The sequence below is a fragment of the Mustela nigripes genome, chromosome X (genome assembly GCF_022355385.1).
Source record: "Mustela nigripes isolate SB6536 chromosome X, MUSNIG.SB6536, whole genome shotgun sequence".
NCBI classification, from domain to species: Eukaryota; Metazoa; Chordata; class Mammalia; order Carnivora; family Mustelidae; genus Mustela; species Mustela nigripes.
In genome coordinates this window covers 69056134-69076362 of record NC_081575.1, presented here as the reverse complement: position 1 = coordinate 69076362, position 20229 = coordinate 69056134, and the positions used below count along the sequence as shown (strand labels likewise).

The 20229-nt window shown below is 44.4% G+C and overlaps 1 protein-coding gene across 1 annotated transcript in view; it reads left to right on the top strand.

The window, feature by feature from the left end:
• The window catches only part of IGBP1 (immunoglobulin binding protein 1), a 29273-nt gene extending 17809 nt beyond the window's left edge, over window positions 1-11464 (top strand). Inside the window, exon 6 of the mRNA XM_059385506.1 lies at window positions 11095-11464. Within this exon, the coding sequence (XP_059241489.1) occupies window positions 11095-11246 (152 nt within the window). The 3' untranslated portion in view covers window positions 11247-11464. The remainder of the gene's footprint in view (window positions 1-11094) is intronic.
• The last annotated feature ends 8765 nt before the right edge of the window (window positions 11465-20229 follow it).

Genomic DNA, 20229 nt, shown 5'->3' with positions numbered 1-20229 from the left:
GTTAAGAAATGAGAGAAATGAGACGATATCCCATAAAGGAGAGGACCACAGAGGAGGAGCCCTGATTCTCTACATGCATCTCGCCTAAGTCTCAGGCTGACACCTAAGCTGTGCATGCCCGGGTAAGCTTCCTAGATAGGGCTGAGATAACTGATGGGAGGATTCAGCTGCTGCCCGATGCAGAGGTAAGAGAATTTAGAATTTTTGGTTCTAGACAAATTAACTTCCTGCTAAAATGAAAAATCAGTACTCTTTAAAGGAACGAAACAGAATTAATTCAGAGTCTCTACAACATACCATTCACAGGGTCTGGGGTGTAATCCTAAACCACTATGTATTGAGGAAGGAAAATGTGACTTATACTCAAGAGAAAAGGCAGTCAGTGGAGACCAATCCTAGATGATGCAGATGTTGAAATTAGCAGATAAGGACTTTAAAGCAGCAATTTGCATGACCAAGGGCAGAGGGGAAAATGTGCTTGTAAAGAATGAAAAATCTTATCAGATAATATCTAATATAATTTTATATTTACAAACATATCTGCTACCCCGAGGCAAGTATTATTTTAGCCCATGTGGACCACTGACCCCTCTTGAAATTATAACATACACATTCCTCAGACATTGTGGGTAGACTTTCAGATATCTTGACTTATTTCTGGACATGCAGTGTGTTTATAAATCTCTTAATCTTTAGCAATAATTAGAAAACACCTCCTGTTTTAAAACACTTCACAAGTTCTACTTAGTGTCAGCCATTGCCGACACCCTGTCACTAAAGAATCCAGGAATATCTGGTATGTTGCAAGCTTTCAAGATAGCCTGAACTTTAAAAAGTTGTGACCGTCAGTTGTGTCTGATGGATGTAAATTTGCGTCCTAGTTCACTTTGAATCAGAAGCTAAAACCTTGAGCCTTACTTTGCCTTATTGGTGGGTAATAACTGAAAATAAACATGCTCACAAAAAGAAACAAGGAAAAAGAAACAGCAGCAAAGTAGGAACTATGCACAAGAAATTCTGAAACTGTAAAGTACAGTAACTCATTTGGAAACCTATTAGATGAGCTTAATAGCAACTTCTCAGTGACAAAAGACAGTGTCATTTAACTCAAAGATAGATCAGTACCAGTTGGGCAGTCTGAAGAACAAAAAATTGGAAAAAAGTGAAGCAGAGCCTCTGTGACCTGTGGAATAAGGTAAGAAGTTCAATCGTATGTGCAGTTGAAATACCAGTAGGAAAGGAGAGAGTGAGCGAGAAGGGGCCAGAAAAAAAAATTGAAGAAAAAATGGCTGAAATGTTCCCTAAATCAGTGAAACACAAATTTACAAATTCAGAAACCTAATCAAGCCCCAGGCAAGTTAAATTACAAAGAAAACCACACATAGGCACGTCATAGTCAGACTGCTGAAATCAAAGAAAAAGAGAAACTCTTGAAAGCATCAAGGGGTAAAGTACACGTTACACTTAGAAAAACAATGATGCAAGTTGTTTCTGAGTTCCCATTAGAAACAGTGGGAGCCAGAGACAGTGGAACTACATCTCGTAAGTTTTGGGGGTGGAGGGACCTGTCGTCCCAGACTTATAGACATTGAAAATATCCAAAAAAATGAAGGCATAATTAAGACATTTTCAGATAAAGCTAAAGGAATTCTTCACCAGGAAACTGGCGTTATGAGAAACTCTGAAGGAAGCTCCTTGGGCTGAAGGGAATGAACTACATATGGCTTCTTTAGGGAAAAATTATATTATTGTCCAGTGGGGATTATACTATATGTAGATGTACTACATATGACAGCCATAGCAACAATGATGGACTAGATGGAACCATTTTTTGTTAGATTCTTTCATTTTATGTCAAGTGGTACATCTATTGCTGTGTAACAAATTACTCAACAATGTCAACAACTTAAAATTATTAATAAACATTATTGTCACATATTTTCTGAAGTTGAGGAATCTAGGATCAACTTCACTGGGTGATTCTGGCTTAGGATCTCCTAAGGTTGCAATCAAGCTGTCAGCTGGGGCAGCAGTATTCTGAGAGCTTGACTGAGGCTGGAGGATCTGCTTCCAGCTCATTGGCTCATTCATGTGGCTGTTGGCAGGAGACTTCCCCTTGTGGGTCCCCCCATGGGGTTGCTCACAGCTAGGAGCTTCCCTTCACCCAGAGTGATCTGAGTGAGAATGATCAGGATAGAAGCCCCCGTATCGTTTATAACCTAACATTGGAAGTGACACAGCATGACTTATGCCATATTCTGTTAGTCACATAGTATGGGAGAGGACTCCATAAAAGCATGAATACCAGGAGGCTGAGATAGGTGGGCTCCGTCTTTGAGGCTACCTCCCACATGGTTCAACATTAGCTCTAAGTAGACTGGAAAGTTAGGAAGGAATATTGTATTACCTAGAGCAACCACTTAAAAAATAATCTTCAAGGGGCGCCTGGGTGGCTCAGTCGGTTGAACATCCAACTCTTTATTTCAGCTCAGGTCATGATTTCAGGGTCATGAGATGAAGGCCTGTGTCGGGCTCATGCCTTCTGCTTGGCCTGCTCCCTCTCCCTCTGCTGCTTCCCCTGCTCACACCCCCCCCCATAAGTAAATAAAATCTTTTTAAGAAATAATGCATCAAGATGATAAGAAGACAAGCCACAGACTGGCAGAAAATATTTACCAAAGACACATCTGATAAAAGACTCTTATCTAAAACATATAAAGAATTCTTAAAACTCAATAATCGGGGAACAGACACACCCCCCAGTTAAAAAATAGGCAGAAGACCTAAATAGATACCTTACCAAAGAAAACTCCAGAGGGCAAAGAAGCATATGAAAAGAAGCTCAACGTCACATACCATTAGGGAATTGCAAATTAAAACAACAATGATACCACTAGACCCATCTAAGAATGGCCAAAATCCCAAACACTGACAACACCAAATGCTGGTATGGATATGGAACTAGAGGGACACCAATTCACTGCCAATCGCGATGCCACGTGGTACAGCCACTTTGGAAGACAGTTTCTTACAATACTAAACATACTTTTACTGTATGATCCAGCAATCCTACTCCTTGATGTGTACCCAGATGAGTTGAAAACTGAGGTCCACACAAAAACCTACACACGTGATTATGGCAGCTTCATTCGTAATTGCCAAAACTTAGAGCAAACCAAGATGTCCTCAGTAGATTGAATGGATAAAGAGGGGTACATCTAGACACTAGAACAGTATCCAAAGAAGAAAAAGAAGAAAAGCAAGAATGAATAGAGAGGCAAAAAAAAACAACAGATGAGTCGAACAGAAAACCAGTAGCAGAATGGCAGATCCCACTCCAGTCATATCAGTAATTATCCTAAATGTAAATGGAATAAACCTCTGAATTTGAAATCAAAGATTGATTTCAGGCAAACAGTATTGTCCAAAGTCCACAGTTTACAATAGGGTTCTTTCTAGGTGGTGTATATTCTATGAGTTTGGAAAAGTGTATATAATGACACGTATCCACTATTTCCGTTCATTGTGGGTCCATTGATTGTAACAAATATACCACTCTGGTACAGGATGTTGATAGTGGAGAAAGCTATGCCTCTATGGGAGCAGGGAGTATATGGCAACAATGTGTATTTTCCATTCAGTTTTACTGTTAACCTAAAACTACTCTAAAAAGTAAAGTCAATTTAAAAAAATAAGGCAAAGAGATAAAGCTATAAAGTCAGTAGAGGAAAAAAGAAGCAAGCAAGCAAGAATGAATAGAGAGGCAAAAAAAAAAAAAAAAATCAAAAAACAGATGAGGCGAACAGAAAACCAATAGCGGAATGGCAGATCCCACTCCAGTCATATCAGTAATTATCCTAAATGTAAATGGAATAAACCTCCGAATTAGAAATCAGAGATTGATTTCAGGCTCAGCTGCATGCTGTCTACAAGAGATGCATTTTAATTACAAAGGCACAGCTTGGTTGAAAGTGAAAAGATGAAAAAGGATCTACCAGACTGACAGTAAGCATAAGAGAGCTATAGTAGGCATACTAACGTCAGATAAGGTAGACTTCAAGACAGAAGGTGTTACAAGAGTATTTCATACCAATAAAAGGAGCAATTTATCTGGAAGACTAACAGTGAAAAACATGTTCATGGCTAATAAGCTTTTTTAAATTATATGAATTAAAAATTGACAGACTGAAATGATGAAACAGACAAATCCACAGTCATAGTTGGAGAGTGTCATACTTCTCTTTCACTAATTGAAAGAATTACTAGACAAAAGATCAGGAAGGACATAGATGATCTGGACAACACTAGCAGCCACCTTAACCTGTTCCACATGTATAGAACAATATATCCGACAACCACAAAATACACCTCTCTCCAATGCTCATGGCACATTCACCAAAAGTGGCGCTATTCTGGACCATCAAAACAGTCTCTATAAGTTTCAGAGATTGAAATCACACTGACACAGAGATTGAAATCACACTATGTTCTCTGACCACAGTGGAATTAGCAATCAGTAACAACATACCTAGGAAGTCTTCAAAATATTTAATTTAAGCAGCATACTTCTAAACAACTCATGGGGCAAAAAAGAAATCACAAAAATGATGAGAAAATCTTTCTAACTGATTGACAATGGAAATACATTACAGTTTGTGGCATGCGATTAAAGCCATGCTGACAGGGAAATGTGTAATTTTCAGTACTTGTGTTAGGAAAAAAGAGAAACGGTAAGTTGATTACCTAAGCTTCTAGCTGAAGAAGTTGGAGAAAACAAGAAGAGCAGCATTATTTGTAATACCCCAAGCTGGATGCTACTCAAATGCCCAGACTTAGTAGAATTGATAAAGAAATCTGGGTGTGTTCACATAATAAAATACTATTTAGCAATAAGCTTAAACTCCCTCTAGTTCTTGAGCAATCAGTGGCAAATACAGCAGAATTTTGCAGATGTGATTGTGAGTGAGAAAAGCCGGACACAAGAATATAGACTGTGTGAGTCCATTCATATGAAGTGCACAAACAGCTGAAACTTGTATAGGCTGGTTAAAGGCCAGTATAGTGTTCACCCTTAGTGGGGGATCATGAATGGCGTTGGACCTGAGGGGGACCTCTGTGGAGTTAGTGCTTTGCATCTGATCTGAGTACTGATGACATAGATGTGTTCAGGTGTGGAACTTCACTGAGCCACACTACAGTTGTGTATATATGTCTACATGTATATTTCAGTAATAACACAAAAAGAAACTCATGGGCAGCATGAGTTTTTTTTAAAGATTTTATTTATTTATTTGAGAGAGAGAGAAAACACAAGCAGGGGGAGGGGCAGAGGGAGAGGGACCAGCAGACGCCCTGCTGAGCAGGGAGCACAATGTGGGGTTTGATCCCCAGACTCCAAGGTTGGAACCTGAGCTGAAGGCAGATATTTAACTGACTGAGCTATCCAGGTGCCCTTCATGGGCAGCATTTTCAACAAAGTAGGTGACAACGTATCCCCATGAACTTCAAAATAAAAACAGATAAAGGCAGGTCCCTCATAACCACAAGATCAACAAGTGATTGGTATCCGGTGTAGGAGAAAGCAGAAAGCATTGACAGACCCACCTGAGAGACCTGACAGCAGAATTCCAAAACAGCAAACAGGCATTCCCTCCACAGTGTGGCACTCCAGCATAAGGACAGCAGTTGAAACAGGAGGGGTTTTACCCTCCAGTAAACACTGGGTGAGTACAAGGGACTTGTGGTCAGAGTCAAAAAGGACGGAGCAAGTCCAGTCTGTAATGAACTCTTAAAAAGGACCCACCAGATCTTGCTTCCAGGAACAGGGTCCCACACTTGAGGAGAAACTGCTGAGGATGGAATGGACGTTGAATAGAATAGGGACCATAAAGAAGGAGGAAAGGTAAGGATCAGGTAAAAGCGGGCAAGAGGACCAGAGCCAAGAACTCCAGTGAAGCGAGTCATCACATTTCTTTAACAGGCATAGAAACAGCAGAAGGGGAGCCTCTGTGAAGTCAGAAGAGCCGCCCCGAACCATACTTTCTAAAAGTTCCAGAGAACTTATTACACGTAAGAATGAACAACAGATGGTGCTACTGGTTGCACAGCTCTGAAAATACTAAAACCACTGAACTGTACACTCGAAATGGGTGAATTTTATGGTACATGAAATATGTCTCAATAAGGCTGTGAACACAATTATCAAGGTTGTATCCCACACAAAATTATTATAAAAGGGGAGGGGAGAATCAAAAGCATTCCAGAAAGACACACTCAAAAAACAACAAATCAAAAATACATACTGTTTTTAAAAATTGAACAAAGTTAATGTGTTCACTGCTATAAATATACACTGTTAAAAATTAGTTGGCAGGCATTAAGACTAAGACAGGGACGAAGAAGAGTATAAAGCAGGATTCATAAAACACAGAAAAGTGGTGGCAATGTGGGAGAAAGAAGAATCATATCAGAAGTAAAAGCCAAACCAGAAGAAAACAAGAATGGGTAAACATTACAGAAAATGCCTGGCTAAGGTAAACGGGAAAATGTTTTAAATAAAAAAGGAGCAGAGATAAACACAAATGAAGAAAAAGTGGCAAGTATTAAAGATAGCAAAGAGGATTTGACTTTTGGGTGATGGGATTATCTACAGAAGAAAAGCAGGACCAAACCAAGATAAAAGAGTAAATGCTAAAAACAAATGTTAAGGAAACTTTCCTGGAACCTAAAAAAAAAAAAAGGAAAAAAATACTTACTCTGATAAAGCACACCACGTACCTGAGACCAACCACAAGACACATTGTCATAAAATTACTAGACTTTAAAGAAGAAAAAATGCCTCAGACATTTCAGCAAAAACAGCAGTTGATTTATAAAGGAAAGAAAACTAGATCACCCTCCAACTTTTGTGCCACCAATGCTTTATGGCAGAAGAAAGCAGAGTAACATGTAGTTAAGATACCCAAGGTGGAGCATGTGAGCCAAGGACATGATCCCTGGTAAAACTGACCATTGAGTATAAAGGATGCAGACCTATATCAACCTAGAGGAGCTCAGGAAATACTGTTCCCATGATCCCCTCCTAAGGAATTTGCTAGAGAATGAGCTTTAGACAACCAAAATAATAAGGAAGATATCATCTAAGGGCTGGTGGTGGTCTACTAGTCACTTGTAGAACTAAGACTAAATGAAGGGGTTAAAAAAGAGAGCAGAGTGTAATGTTTATCTGCTCAGTGCTCAGGTAATGTAGATACAGTAAAACAGTGTTTTTAAAAATGGACAATTGGGGAAAGCATGTGCAAGAAAAAAACTGTTCTCAGTATTCATATTGGTGGAAATGTTACTTTTATTCCAACACTGTGTGTAATGTGATGTAAATGAGCAGTTAGGAGCTATTCTCATTCTATCCTCTGTCTCTGAGAAGTAAGACTTTTCATGTGGACAAATACAGATGAAAAAAAAATGTAAGTTAGAAATAAAACAAACCTGTAGTGCTGAATAGGAACTCATGAGAAATTGTATTGAAAAGTACACACACACACACACACACACACACACACAGCTTTCAGTCTTGAAATACCATTCCCACTACAAGAAACCAGGATGTCTTAGAGAAATAGCTAGTTCTAAGTCTGGGGCAGGAAATAGACGTGATGAGCTGGAAACATCTTGTTAAAAAGACAGGGAAGACATTTTCGAAGGTAACTAGGGTCATAGCAGTAGGACTCAGAAGTCAATTTGAAAATGTTTCCACTGGCCAGAGACAGTTTGGCTTCAAAAAGGGTTAATTGTCAGTAGCAAGGAGCACTTTCAGAGCCCACATCTGGGCTCTCTAGTTTAAAAAAAAAAAAAAAAAGAAGAAGAAGAAGAAGAAAGAAAGAAAGAAAGAAAGAAAGAAAAAACCAGGGCCCCTTAAGGAAATGGCTGCTTCTAGGCTGGGGCAGAGAATATACAAGATGAGCCCAAAGCATCTTTCAGTACTTGAAAACAGAGAAGCACTAAAAACCAAAACCAAAACAAACACCCTAAGTCTGTTAATGGGATACAGGCTAGCTGAAAGAGCTCTTGCTGGCCCAAACTGGAAGAATTTGAGCAGGAAAATAGCAGTATCGGATTACAATACAAAAACTCAGGGGAGCCTGGGTGGCTGAATCTTAAGTGTCTGCCTTTGGCTCAGGTCATGATCCCAGGATCCTGGGATGGAGCCCCATGTCAGGCTCCCTGCTAGGCAGGAAGCCTGCTTCTCCCTCTTCCTCTTCCTCTTCTTGTGTTCCCTTTCTCACTATGTCTCTCTCTGTCAAACAATTAATTAAAATCTTAAAAAAAATTTTAAGTCAGATAAATCTCCATGGGTCTGTACTGAAAGAAATAAATGATCAAAAATAAATGGAGAAGAGACAAAGCTCGCCTACAGAAACATTCTAAATTATTTGTGTATATATTCCCGTTCTAAGGACGTGCAGCATAATTCCTCACCCCTTAAGCGTGGGCTGTTTAGTGACTTGCTTCCAAAGACAACAGTGTGGGAGGAGGGGGGAAGAGTTAACTTCACAGCTGCGAACCTTAACAAACACTGCCCTAGTCCAATGATCTAGGTTAACATCAGCAGTGAGAAATGATGTTGATGGTGTGTTGCCTTGATTTGATGTGATGAGAAGGGCACTCCAGCCTCTATGATACTCTCTTCCAAAGCCCATAACCCCAGGTCTGAGAAAAACATCAAGCAGCCCTAAATTGAGGAACATTCTGCAGAATACCTGGTGAGTACTCATCCAGACTGCCCAGGTCCTCAAAAATAAGGAATGTCCGAGAAATTGTCCCAGACAAGAGGAGACTAAAGAGACCAAGGACTGGAGTGTCCCACTCTGGATGGGAGCCTGGAACCAAAAAGGACATTGGGTAAAACTTGAGCGAAAAAGTAGTCTAAGATGCTAATAATAGGAAAAGCCGGGTATAGCTAGGAACTCCACACTAACTTCTCAATTTTTCTATAAATTTAAAACTATTCTAAAATTTAAAAGTTATTTTAAACGTATTTTTTTTGGAAATCACTGTAGTTGGTTAAAACCCATCAAACCCATAAGTCCTAATTATATTTAAAAAACAAAAGCTCTTCAGTTTCAGAGGATAAGGAACCCACTGATTACCTTTCAAGTGGTAAATAAAGTGAAAGAATCAAGATCTTGCCCCCCCCCCCCGCCCCCGAGTAACTACATAGTAGCAGATGAGGGGAAGCCGCTCTTTGGAAAAGCATTCTAGTTAATAAAAAAAGAAATGTGAAAATTAGGAGTATGGACATTTTGAAACCCCAGAAAATCAGTGAATCCTGGCATCAAGCATCAGCAGCCGCTGACATCACAACACACGAGACACAGATGCTACGCACCACCTGATGAGGGAATGAGGCCCCCGCGAGAGTCATGCGGAAGGGACTGACCCTGAGTCAGATCAGGCCTCTGTATCCACTTGCCAGGCTGCAGAAATACAGAAGACCCCTTTGGACTGCAGCATGACTGTGCAGTCACAAGATCCAGATTTGGGGAAACTACCGTCAAATGCTCCAGCTTCTTCAATAAAATAACTTGCAAGGAAAGAAAGGGATAGGGTTGGAGCCTGTAGATTAAGAAGATATCAAAATATTTGTAAATGAGCAAGACTAACCTTAAAAACATCCTGATCAGTTAAAGATGTCAGATGCAAAGACCATATATTGTTTGATTCCATTAATACTCCTGTTAATCTCTAGAATAGGCATGTGTATAAGAAATAGAAGGTAGCCTGCTGGCAGCCAGGGGCTAGGGGGAGGCAAGGAATGGGAATCAACTGTACGGAGCACAAGGGAGCTTTTGGGGGTCCTGGAAATTGTTTTTCATTGGTTATGGTTTCACAAGTCTGTACTAAAAAATTCTTGAGTTAAAAAAGGTACAAACGGACATTGTTGGCATCTAGGGACACACACTTGGGTCATAAAGCTGTAGTAAACTTCAGCAGGAAGTTACTACTATAAAAGTTGGCGCAGGGGTGCCTGGGTGGCTCAGTGGGTTAAAGCCTTTGCCTTCAGCTCCTCAGGTCATGGTCCCAGGGTCCTGGGATCGAGCGCCATGTTGGGCTCTCTGCTCGGCAGGGAGCCTGCTTCCCCCTCTCTCTCTGCCTGCCTCTCTGCCTGCTCGTGATCTCTGTCAAATAAATAAATAAAATCTTTTTTTAAAAAAACTTTAAAAAATTATATTCTGTATATTTTTGTGTGGTTTCCAGTATCTTTTATTTTACAATAAGAATTGTTTTTGTTTGTTTGCTTGTTTGTTTTGGAACACAAAGCTTGTAAGCTGTGGGAAGGGATCAGATCCCCATGTGTTTGATTTTTTATCATAGTAATGAGACTCTTATGGGCAAACTCAGGGTAGCCAGGAAATGCTCCTTTATGTCACAAAGGGAAAACACACTTAATGCAAATGAGGGGGGTGGCAGTTGGTTTAATTTCTTTTGGGGTGTATGCTGCACAGCAAGTGCCATTTGGACTTTAGACCCTGTTCCAAACAAGTGTCAAAGAGCACAGATACTCTTTTCCAGTAGGTTCAGCTGCCTGGTGATTTACAGTTTGACACACACAAATACACACATGCTCAGAAAATACAGCTGTAATAAAGGAACTGGATGGAGGAGGAAAGTCACCCTCAGTCCCTCCTTCCTGACATACCACAAATCGTTAAATCATTGAATATTTTTTACTTGAGTCTTTGGTTTGCTGGGGTTCTGTTGGGCCATTGGTGTGTTTTGTTGTGTGTGTATGTTGGGGGCAGGATGGGGGCAGCGCTATTTGGCCTTTTTGGCAAGAGATCGTTCCCAAAATAGAATTCATTCTGCGAATTCAACTTTTTAGGTTTTGGTCTTCTTGTGAAGATCACTCAGAGCATCGTTTCTTAGCTATTATTTAACAGGTCATATATTAAATAATCTAAGTATTCTTCATGACTCCACTGGCCCCGGGGTAGGCAGGCAGCTGCCTTCCTTGTTCTCATTTTATGCTGCTGCGTGCCGAGGCCCCTGACGTTCCCTCAGTTTCTCACCCCTGCTTTCTTGTTTTTTCCACTGCAGCAGAGCTCAAAAGAAGTATTCAGCAACAGGAAGATCAGGAACAAAAGGAGGAGGATGAGGAGGATGAACAAGCTCTCCACAGAGCTCGGGAGTGGGATGACTGGAAGGACACCCATCCTAGGGGCTATGGCAACCGACAGAACATGGGTTAGCCCTCCCACAACAAGACCAAGACGGGACTCCAGGGGTCACATCTTCCCCTCCCCAGGCTCCTGCTTCAGCTGTGTACAACAAAGGCAAAATAAAGTGTCAAACATTAAGTGTGTATCTGTACCCTACGTGATGAGCCAGCAATCTTGTTTTAGCATTCTCCTCCTCATCATGGTGTATTCAGTTTCTGAAGTGGAAAGAAAAAGGTACTACGAAGTGGCTCTGTATAATCAATAGCTGTATGAATTCCATTAAAAATAGTAATAATAAAAGTCCCCTATGTTACATGAGCCTGTGCAGAAATTTGGGTATCAGGTGCTTTTTTGGGGGGGGTGGGCAGCTGTGGGCCCCCCCCCCCCGGAGCTTATGGAGAGAGCCTGAGCATCTCCCTTTGGTGTAGGCAGTGAATTTTCCAGCATCAGAGCTGCCCAGAGGAGCCGGCGCTTGCTTCCTCCTTCCTGCCCTAGGAATGAGTACAAGGACCCAACACTCTGCTTTACAATGGGTGTGAAAGCCAGAACTTCCCCTGCCACACAGCACTGTTTTCAGGAATTTGAGCCATAAATGAACCACAACATGAATGGAGGTCCTCTCTAACTAGAGGGCCTCAGCCAGGAGAAAGGAGAGAAACTGATAACATTGTCCTTGTGTGTGCAGCAGGGGCTGGGACCTTGACTCTCACTGAACAATTGGCCATAACCCTTAGGGTGAAGAGCAGCTCTGGCTGTAGCCCAGCTCCCAGGTGGGCTGTCAGAGGACCATCCTGGCCCTGCTTGCCTGTACTGTGCCTATACCCAGCACAGTCTGCAGTGGGAGATGGGCCATGGTGGTCATTTTGCTGGTTGATAAGGGGCTTGCAGCCACGCCTGTAACTGGGTGTGGAGAGAGGAGGATGGCACAGTGGACATGGAAGAGTGCCTGCTTCCTGTGGTACAAGTCCTCAGCTCTTGGGTTGATATGCTAAAGAAGCATCCATGTGTTGAAATGTGATCTGTGTAGAAAACGTGCTTTTTTGTTCCATGAGGCTTAGGCACATTTAGGTTTTGGTTATTTTATGATTTTAAGAGAGCGTGCAAGCAGTGGGGAGGGGCAGCGGAAGAGGGACAAGCAGACTCCCTGTTGCAGGGCTTGATCCCAGGACCCCAAGATATGACCTGAGCCGAAGGCAGATGCCCATCCTGCTGAGCCACCCAGGCGCCCCTTAGATTCTAAGAGGAAGATGACTCAGTCTTCCTATTCTAGCCTCTGCAGTCTAGCTTAGGTTTGAACAGGAGACTCAAGTCCCTCTTGTTAAGGGGGTGGTAGAGTGGAGGGCTGTCAGGTGATGAGTAAGAGGAGGTGGAGTTTAGTGAGAGAGGGCAGAAGACCACCAGTCCTCTATTCATACACTGTTTAATAAGGGACTCCCCTCACCCTCAAAACATAAAGTTCCTGAAACTGTTAGAGCACAGATGAAGTTCCCTCAAGGATTTGGGAAGCAAACGTTCATTTTTAGCTCTCTTCCAATTACTGCCAGGTTTCCTGTAGGGATGGCCTATTTCCTGCCCTTGATACTCCATCCTGAGTTCATTCTCAAAATGGGCCAGGTTGGGGTTGCCCCCTTGGTCCGAATCTATTTATAGATGGGCCTTCCAGAAGATCCAGCTCCATAAAGCCCCCTCACACATTCTGATACCTAAGAGGTAACCCGGAGGAGGTGGGTTTGAATCCTGGCTTCTACAAATTGCAAGCTGTGTGACTTTGGGTGATAGGATTTCTTGGACCTGCTCCTCGAGGAAGGGCAAAGAAAGGGACAGGTGCAGGGCACCCAACGCAATGACCCTGCGAAAACAGGTAGCACCGTCTCCACTTCACAGAAGAGAAAACAGGCCCCAGGAAGCTGATTTCCTCAAATTCACACTAGTAAGCTGGGCTTCGGTCCATTTTCCATTCTCTTCCCTGTGTGCTCTTGTGTGTGTCAAAGCTGCTGAAGAGGGAGGGAGCAGCTTTAAAACTCCCAAACCGAACCACCACTTATACATCATCGGGCTCTAGAAATTCCTTCTTGGCTGACTCACCACAGAAAAGGTTATGCCAGCTCCCCCGCCATTTCCCCCCTCGGCTGGGGGATAGGAAGACAGAGGCGGTGAGCAAGCCCATCTTCCTCCATTTTCCTCCAAGGCACAGTCAGCCTGAAAAAAGAACCACCTTCTCTACTCCCACCGTGGCTGGGTCTCTCTGGGTCCTAGAGAGAGCTGGGTTTGGCAGACTCCCGGAGGTGAGTGCCCCACATCATAATATTGCTTCTTAGTCTACCGAACACTTTTCTTCACAAATGCTGCTTATTTCATCCTAACCACCTGTCACACTGGAGATGAGATCTTATCACTTTACGTAGAAGGAAACGGGCTCAGGGAGGGGGGAAAAGTGGCTCAGCCACACAGTTTGTAAGCCAAAGGGTCAAACCCATCAGTGTCGCCAAAATGTTTGCCCTCAATAGCGCTCCCGTGGAGGCCACATCGAGTCTCAAAAGGTGAATGCTGAGCACTGTCTTTTCAGGTTCGATCTGCAGCGATCTGTCCCTTCCACTCCGGTTCCTCCCGAGGTCCTTGTGAGAAAGACAGGGCAGGGGACTCAAAGAGCCGATCTCAAGCCCAAGAGGTTGGTGTCAAAGAGTCCTGAGCCCGGCTCCGGAGCAGAGTGACCCCAGGCCAACCTGGTCACCCAGGTCACTCCTCTTCTTTCAAACAACCCGCACAGGGGGAGACTTTTGGAACTAAATCCACCTCTCTGTATGCACCCCGCCCCAGCTCCACAGTCTTTGCCTGCTTCCTCCGAACCTCCAGCTTCCCTCTCACACAAAAGACACACAGCCGCCCATCTCTGTGGGATGCTTTAGGGCAAGATGGTATTTGTTCCCATTGTTCTTCGAGCCCAAACAGCTCCCCCATGCGCCTGACGCCTGCGGACGCCTGCGCATCATTTCCTCACTGGTTGTTTTTTTTTTTTTTTTTAAGATTTTATTTATTTATTTGTCAGAGAGAGTGAGCACAGGCAGACAGAGAGGCAGGCAGAGGCAGAGGGAGAAGCAGGCTCCCCGCTGAGCAAGGAGCCCCACGTGGGACTCCAGGACGCTGGGATCATGACCTGGGCTGAAGGCAGTCTCTTAACCAACTGAGCCACCCAGGCGTCCCCTCACTGTTTGTTTTTAACGCATTCGCGGCTTAACCTGGCACAGCTCACTCATATGCCAAGACCAGGAGATGTGGGTTCTAATCCTATCTCTGTTGTTCCCTTTGCCCCTTCCTGACGCAGGCAGCCTCTGCCCTACTTACCTCACAGGCCTAAGGGAGGCGCAGATGAAATCAAATGTGTGAACAGGCTTTGTACGGTTAGAAAACATGGCACAAGAGTGAGCAATAAGAACCCCAGGGTGCTGGTAAGGGAGGTGGGGACAGAGGAGGGGAAGTGTTTTGTTTTGTTTTGTTTTGTTTTGTTTTGTTTTGTTTTGTTTAAATCCAGCATTTCACAATTGTCTTTTAACCCCTGCCTCTCTAATGCTTTCTCAATCTATTGTCCATATATCACCACCAGCAAGAAGGTTTGTGAAATGCTTTTCTTTATGTGCCGAAATGGCCCCAAAGGGGGAGAATGCTTATGCGCAGTGGAAACGGAGAACGGGTTTTCACAGTTATCTGCTCACAGGGAGCCTTTTGCCAAATGTACGTGATAGGATGGTGAGCAAAGTCTTAGATTTCAGCTCCTTGTCCCAACCGGCAACAAATCCCTTGAAGAGAGTCCAACTCCACAATCCCTGAGGCTAACCTGTTCCTATGTGGCATCGCGAATAGAAATAATGGCGGCTATGCTATGTACTAGAAGATGTACATTCTTTCTAATACTCACAGCTACAGCCCAAAGAAGACATCATGAACACCCCGATTTAGAAATGAGGAAATTGAGGCTCAAAGAAGTGATTTCCCAAAGATTACTCAGCCTTCAGTGGTACATCTAGGCCTGGGTTCCAGGTCAATGGGACTCCAAAGGCTCTCCAGTCCCCCGAAACTCCAAAGGCCCTCCAGTCCACCGAAACGCCTCCCTGGGAAGCACAAAGCAAGCACAAAGCATGGGGGACCTAGGAAGGTGGGCAGCAACACCTTGGTGGCATGCTGCTCTGGGAATAACCTCCCCCCCCTTCTCTTAAGTTGTTGTTGTTGTTGTTTTAACAAAGTATTTCTCTTTTTAAAGATTTTATTTATTTATTTATTTATTTGACACACACACACACACACACACACAGAGAGAGAGAGAGAGAGCACAAGTAGGCAGAGGGGCAGAGAAGCAGGCTCTCCGCTATGCAGGGAGCCTGACACGGGACTCGATCACAGGACCCTGGGATTCTGACCTGTACCGAAGATAGACACTTAACCCGCTGAGCCACGCAGGTGCACCATCAACCCCTCTCTAAGTTTTGGGCAACAATTCCATCAGTTTTGCCCAACAGGCCCTCCTGGGGCACATCAAAGACCTACTCTCTAGAGGGGAACCCCCACTCAGAAACCTCCCCTTCCCAAGGCCCCCACATTCCTCAACCTGCACATGGCAACACTTCTGCTCCCAATGCTAGGCCCACCTGCTGTCCCCTTCCAGTCCTAGCTGATCATTAATCTGGTTTTTTTTCCTTTTTTCAATTTAAAGATTTATTTGAGAGGGGGCGAGAGGCAGAAGGAGAGGGAGAGAGTATCTCCAGCGGGCTCCAGGTTCAGCATGGAGGCCAACACGGGGCTTGATCTCAGGACCCCAAGATCATGACCTGAGACGATATCAAGAGTTGGACACTTCACTGACTGAGGCACCCAGGCGCCCCAGATCTTTAATCTTCTAAACCTCTACCCCAGCCTCTTGCTTGGAGACCCCTACATATTTTTAAGCCAGTCGAAGCCCCCGTCAAAGTCCAAGACCTTCCTAGACAACTAAAACCAGACCCAGACCTTGAACGCAGGAGGTTTGGAGGCCAAGTGCTGAGAGGAATGTTTTCTGCCTGGGCTCTGAACCCTTTGCACACTCAGCAGCCGATGCCACCTCCGCTATCTGGGTACCCTTGGCCCTTGCTCAGAGACATTGAGAGATTTTCAGAATAACCTCTCACCAGCTTTATGTAACCTGTCTTCTTTTACCTGTCCGCCTCCTCCCTGGGTGAGCTCCACCCACCTCCCCGCTTCCCCAAAGGCTAGTGCGGGTCCTTGACCTTTCTGCTCAGCTCCCAGACCTAGATCCTACCATCCACTACACAGCTCCTCTTGGGGAACGAACATAACTCAAATTCAACAGCCTTGAAATGAACTCATGGCACTCCCCATCCCTCTTATTCCCTCAGAGCTGCTTAGGTCCCCAGAGACCGCTTAGTGCTTATCCAGAGAAGCTCCACATTGTTTCTGGCTCTTTCCTCCTGACAAAGCAAACATTCAGTGTTTGTGGAATGAATTACTGAGTGAATGAGGCCCATCTTGAATCACGCTCCTTCATCAAGCAGATTCACAACAATCCAGCCTCTCTCTTTTCATATTCAAACAGCTTTACATAAAAGACAGAATCTCTTCACCTTAAAGCAGCAATCAATTCTCTCTCAGGCATCCTTTCATCCTGTCACTGAAGAGACCACATTTTTACCAAGGGCATTCAATGGAGAAGTCTGCTTTTACAGCGTAGCATATCTTATACTATAGAGTCTACCTTACAATAATTTTAATGACATTTTTAAAAGATTTCATGTATTTATTTTAGAGAGAGTGAGCGGTGGGGTGGGGTGGGAGTACGGGTGGGGGTGAGGAGGGGCCAAGAGGGAGAGAATCTCCCATCAGCGGGGCACTAAGCGCAGGGCCTGAGGGCTGGATCCCAGAATCCAGAAGACCATAACCCGGGCCGCAGCCAAAACCAAGAGTCGGATGCTCACTTACCCAACTGCGCCACCCAAGCACCCCTAATTTTAATGACTTTGAATGGTGGCAGATTTTTCTATACTGTTGCTATATAAGAGCTTACTTCTCTCCAGATTGTGAGCATTCGTATCGGTTCCAGGTTTTCCCTGTTTGTTCCTGTATGCATTTAACAAAGCAAATTACCTTATTTTCTGTGTGCACATGAAAGATCCCTAGAAGGAGAAAATTGTGGGGGTGCTTAGAGGCCTGGAGTGGGAAGGAGAGTTTTCACTGAATTCCTTACAGTCCGTTTTGAATTTTAAATCACATGAATATACTGACTGTTCAAAATAAATATAACAAAAGCTTACCAAGCCTTGCAGTAGAAAAGGAGTGTAGGGGCGTCTGGGTGGCTCAGTTGGTTAAGTGTCTGTCTTCTGGTCATGATCTCAGGGTCCCAGAACCGAACCCCACGTCGGGCTCCCTGCTCAGTGGGGTGTCATTTGGCTTCTCCTTCTTGCTTTCTCTCTCACCTTCAAATAAATAAAATATTTTTAAAAAAGAAAGAAAAGAAAAGAAAGAAACTGGGTGCTGAGGTGGTGTCTACCATTCCGAACTCACTCCTGATATGTGCCCTCCCCAAAGTAGGCATCATGTACCTTAGGAACCGAGAGGGGAGAGCTGGGTAGAGAGATCGAGAGTAGAAGTTAGGCAGGCCTGTCAGAGATAACCGGGGGCCAAGGCCCAGTAGAGGAAGGGGCACTTACTATTAGGGGAAGGAAGCTGTGTCTACTGGGGTATAAAGTAATGGGAAACGGGACTCTGAAGGAAGGCAGAAACCAGTGTAGAAAGGGCTCTGGAAGCCAAGCTCTGGGGTTCGAACTCGTTCCCAGGAACCACAGTAGACTTCAGAGGGTTTGAAACAGGGCAGATGCAAAGAGTTGTGTTTGACGGCAATCAGCTAGCAGCAGCGTGGAGACCAGAAAGGAAGGGAGATGTGCGTGGAACAGCTTGGTGAAGTCTAGGAGACAGTGGCAGTCACCTGAAGGGGGGGACCAACCATCCCCGTTTTAGCACTGAATAGCCCACGTCCTATCAAGCAGCTCCTGGGGGTCAGACACTGACTGCCCAGGGGGCTTGACGAACACTACCACTAATCCTTGCAGTGAGTAAATAGGATTAGTCCCCTTTTCCAGATGAGGAAACTGAAACTCACAGAAGTATCTTGTCCAAGGTCACGAAGCTACTAGCCACCCACTCTGTCTTCTTTGTAATTCTCTGATGGCCCCGATCCCTGTGTTGATGCTGTGTGCACTTCTTTCTCTCTCCGCCTGCACCCCACCCCATCACAGACACACACAGACACATACACACACACACACACACACACACACACACACACACACACACACAGTTGTCAACCTTTAGAACAATACCAGGCTTATAGCAGGACATCAATAAAAAATGTGGTGACTGAAGGACGATGTATATACCTTCTGTGTTATCTCATCTGGTGCCTGGCATTAAGTGAGTTCTCCATAAATACTTTCAAATGAACTGAAATTGCAATACCTAGCTCAATAAGAGTATGGTAGAAGGAGAAAGATCAGAAAGTGATGCGTGATGGCACAAACTCTGCTATCCAAACCTTTCTGGAAGCAAGTCTTTCTGAGGGCTAAGTGGGGGGCTTCAAGTCCAGGAAGAAGAATCCCAGGGCTGTGTCTGTCTCTGGGCTTCCCTTACTTCCACCCTCCCTTCTGGGTTTCCCGGTCCCCTCGATCTTCTTTGCCTTCTGTTTTTCTCCTTTCCTTTGTTCTTCTGTTGCCCCTTAAAAACTCCTTAGCTTGCCGGCCTATCCCAGCTCCCCACTTGTTTTGGTGGGATAAACTAGTGGCAGTCTTTCCTGGAAATCCCATTGTGCCATTTGTGCCTGGTCCATCTCCCCTCACCGCGGCATTCCCCTTCCAGAAAGCCCTCCCTGATCTCCTTGGGCTGGTGGGGGCTCCTCTCTTCTGTGCACCTCACAGGACCTCACAGGTATAAGTGATTACATCTACCTCACACCCTGGACTGTGAGTTTCTTGATGGCTAGAGTCCCATCAGCCTGACATGTTTTATGAAAGAAATTGGCAAACCTTTGTGCCTCTCGGCCACCTTTCTCTTGGTACCGCTTCCTCTAAGAAAGCTAGGCGTTTGCTGGTTGGCTGGAGAAATGGTAACTGGGAAATCCTGAGTGCTGCCTGTTCAGAGTTTGCCTGCTGACCTACTTCGCTTCTTCCTGCCTTTTCTACATTCTCTGGTGTCTCTATGACACTTGTCCACGTGGCTGCAGAAAAAGGCCAACTTGGAAGCATGCTCTCCGCTTTGGGGGGAAGAGGGTGGACAGTCAGGGGTTTGGCCCAGCCTTGCCTGTCCATCTTGCTTGAGGAACCAAGAGACCAGATCGCCTCCATTTGGTCCACAAGCATTTACTTCAGTATTTACTCTGTACCTGAGGCTCTGAGCTGGACATCAAGGAGACAGAAATGGAAACTGGTCTGTCCTTACCCTGCTACTGGTGCCTGTGTGACCTTGAGTCCTTTCTAGGCCTCTGCCATTTACCCATCTGAAAGTGAAGGAGGGTACAGAGCTGACCTATCAGGGGACTTGGAGCTCTCAACATTATGGATCTTGTCCATGCTGGAGACTCCAACCCTCCACATCTGTATTTCCCCCAAAAGACCCAGACCTGTCTCACCTTTCTCCCTCCTCTCATGAAAATGCTAAGCAGACGTGCTTCAATACATCTCACCTTGTATGTGGCCAAGTAGCCCCAATAAGCAGCTTGAGAATCCCAGGTAACTAGAACTAGGGGAAGAAAAGCAAGAGGAAGTGGACAAATGGGGTGATACATTAGGTGGCCATCTGGGGTCACTGCGGAATGAAAGCACACCCCTGCTGCATACCAAGAAAAGTTCCCTAAGATTAATTCAGAAACATCTTAATATTTTTTGAGATTTTATTTATTTATTTGTCAGAAACAGAGAGAGTGAGTACAAGCAGTGGGACTGGCAGGCAGCGGGAAGAACAGGTTCTGTGCTGAGCAAGG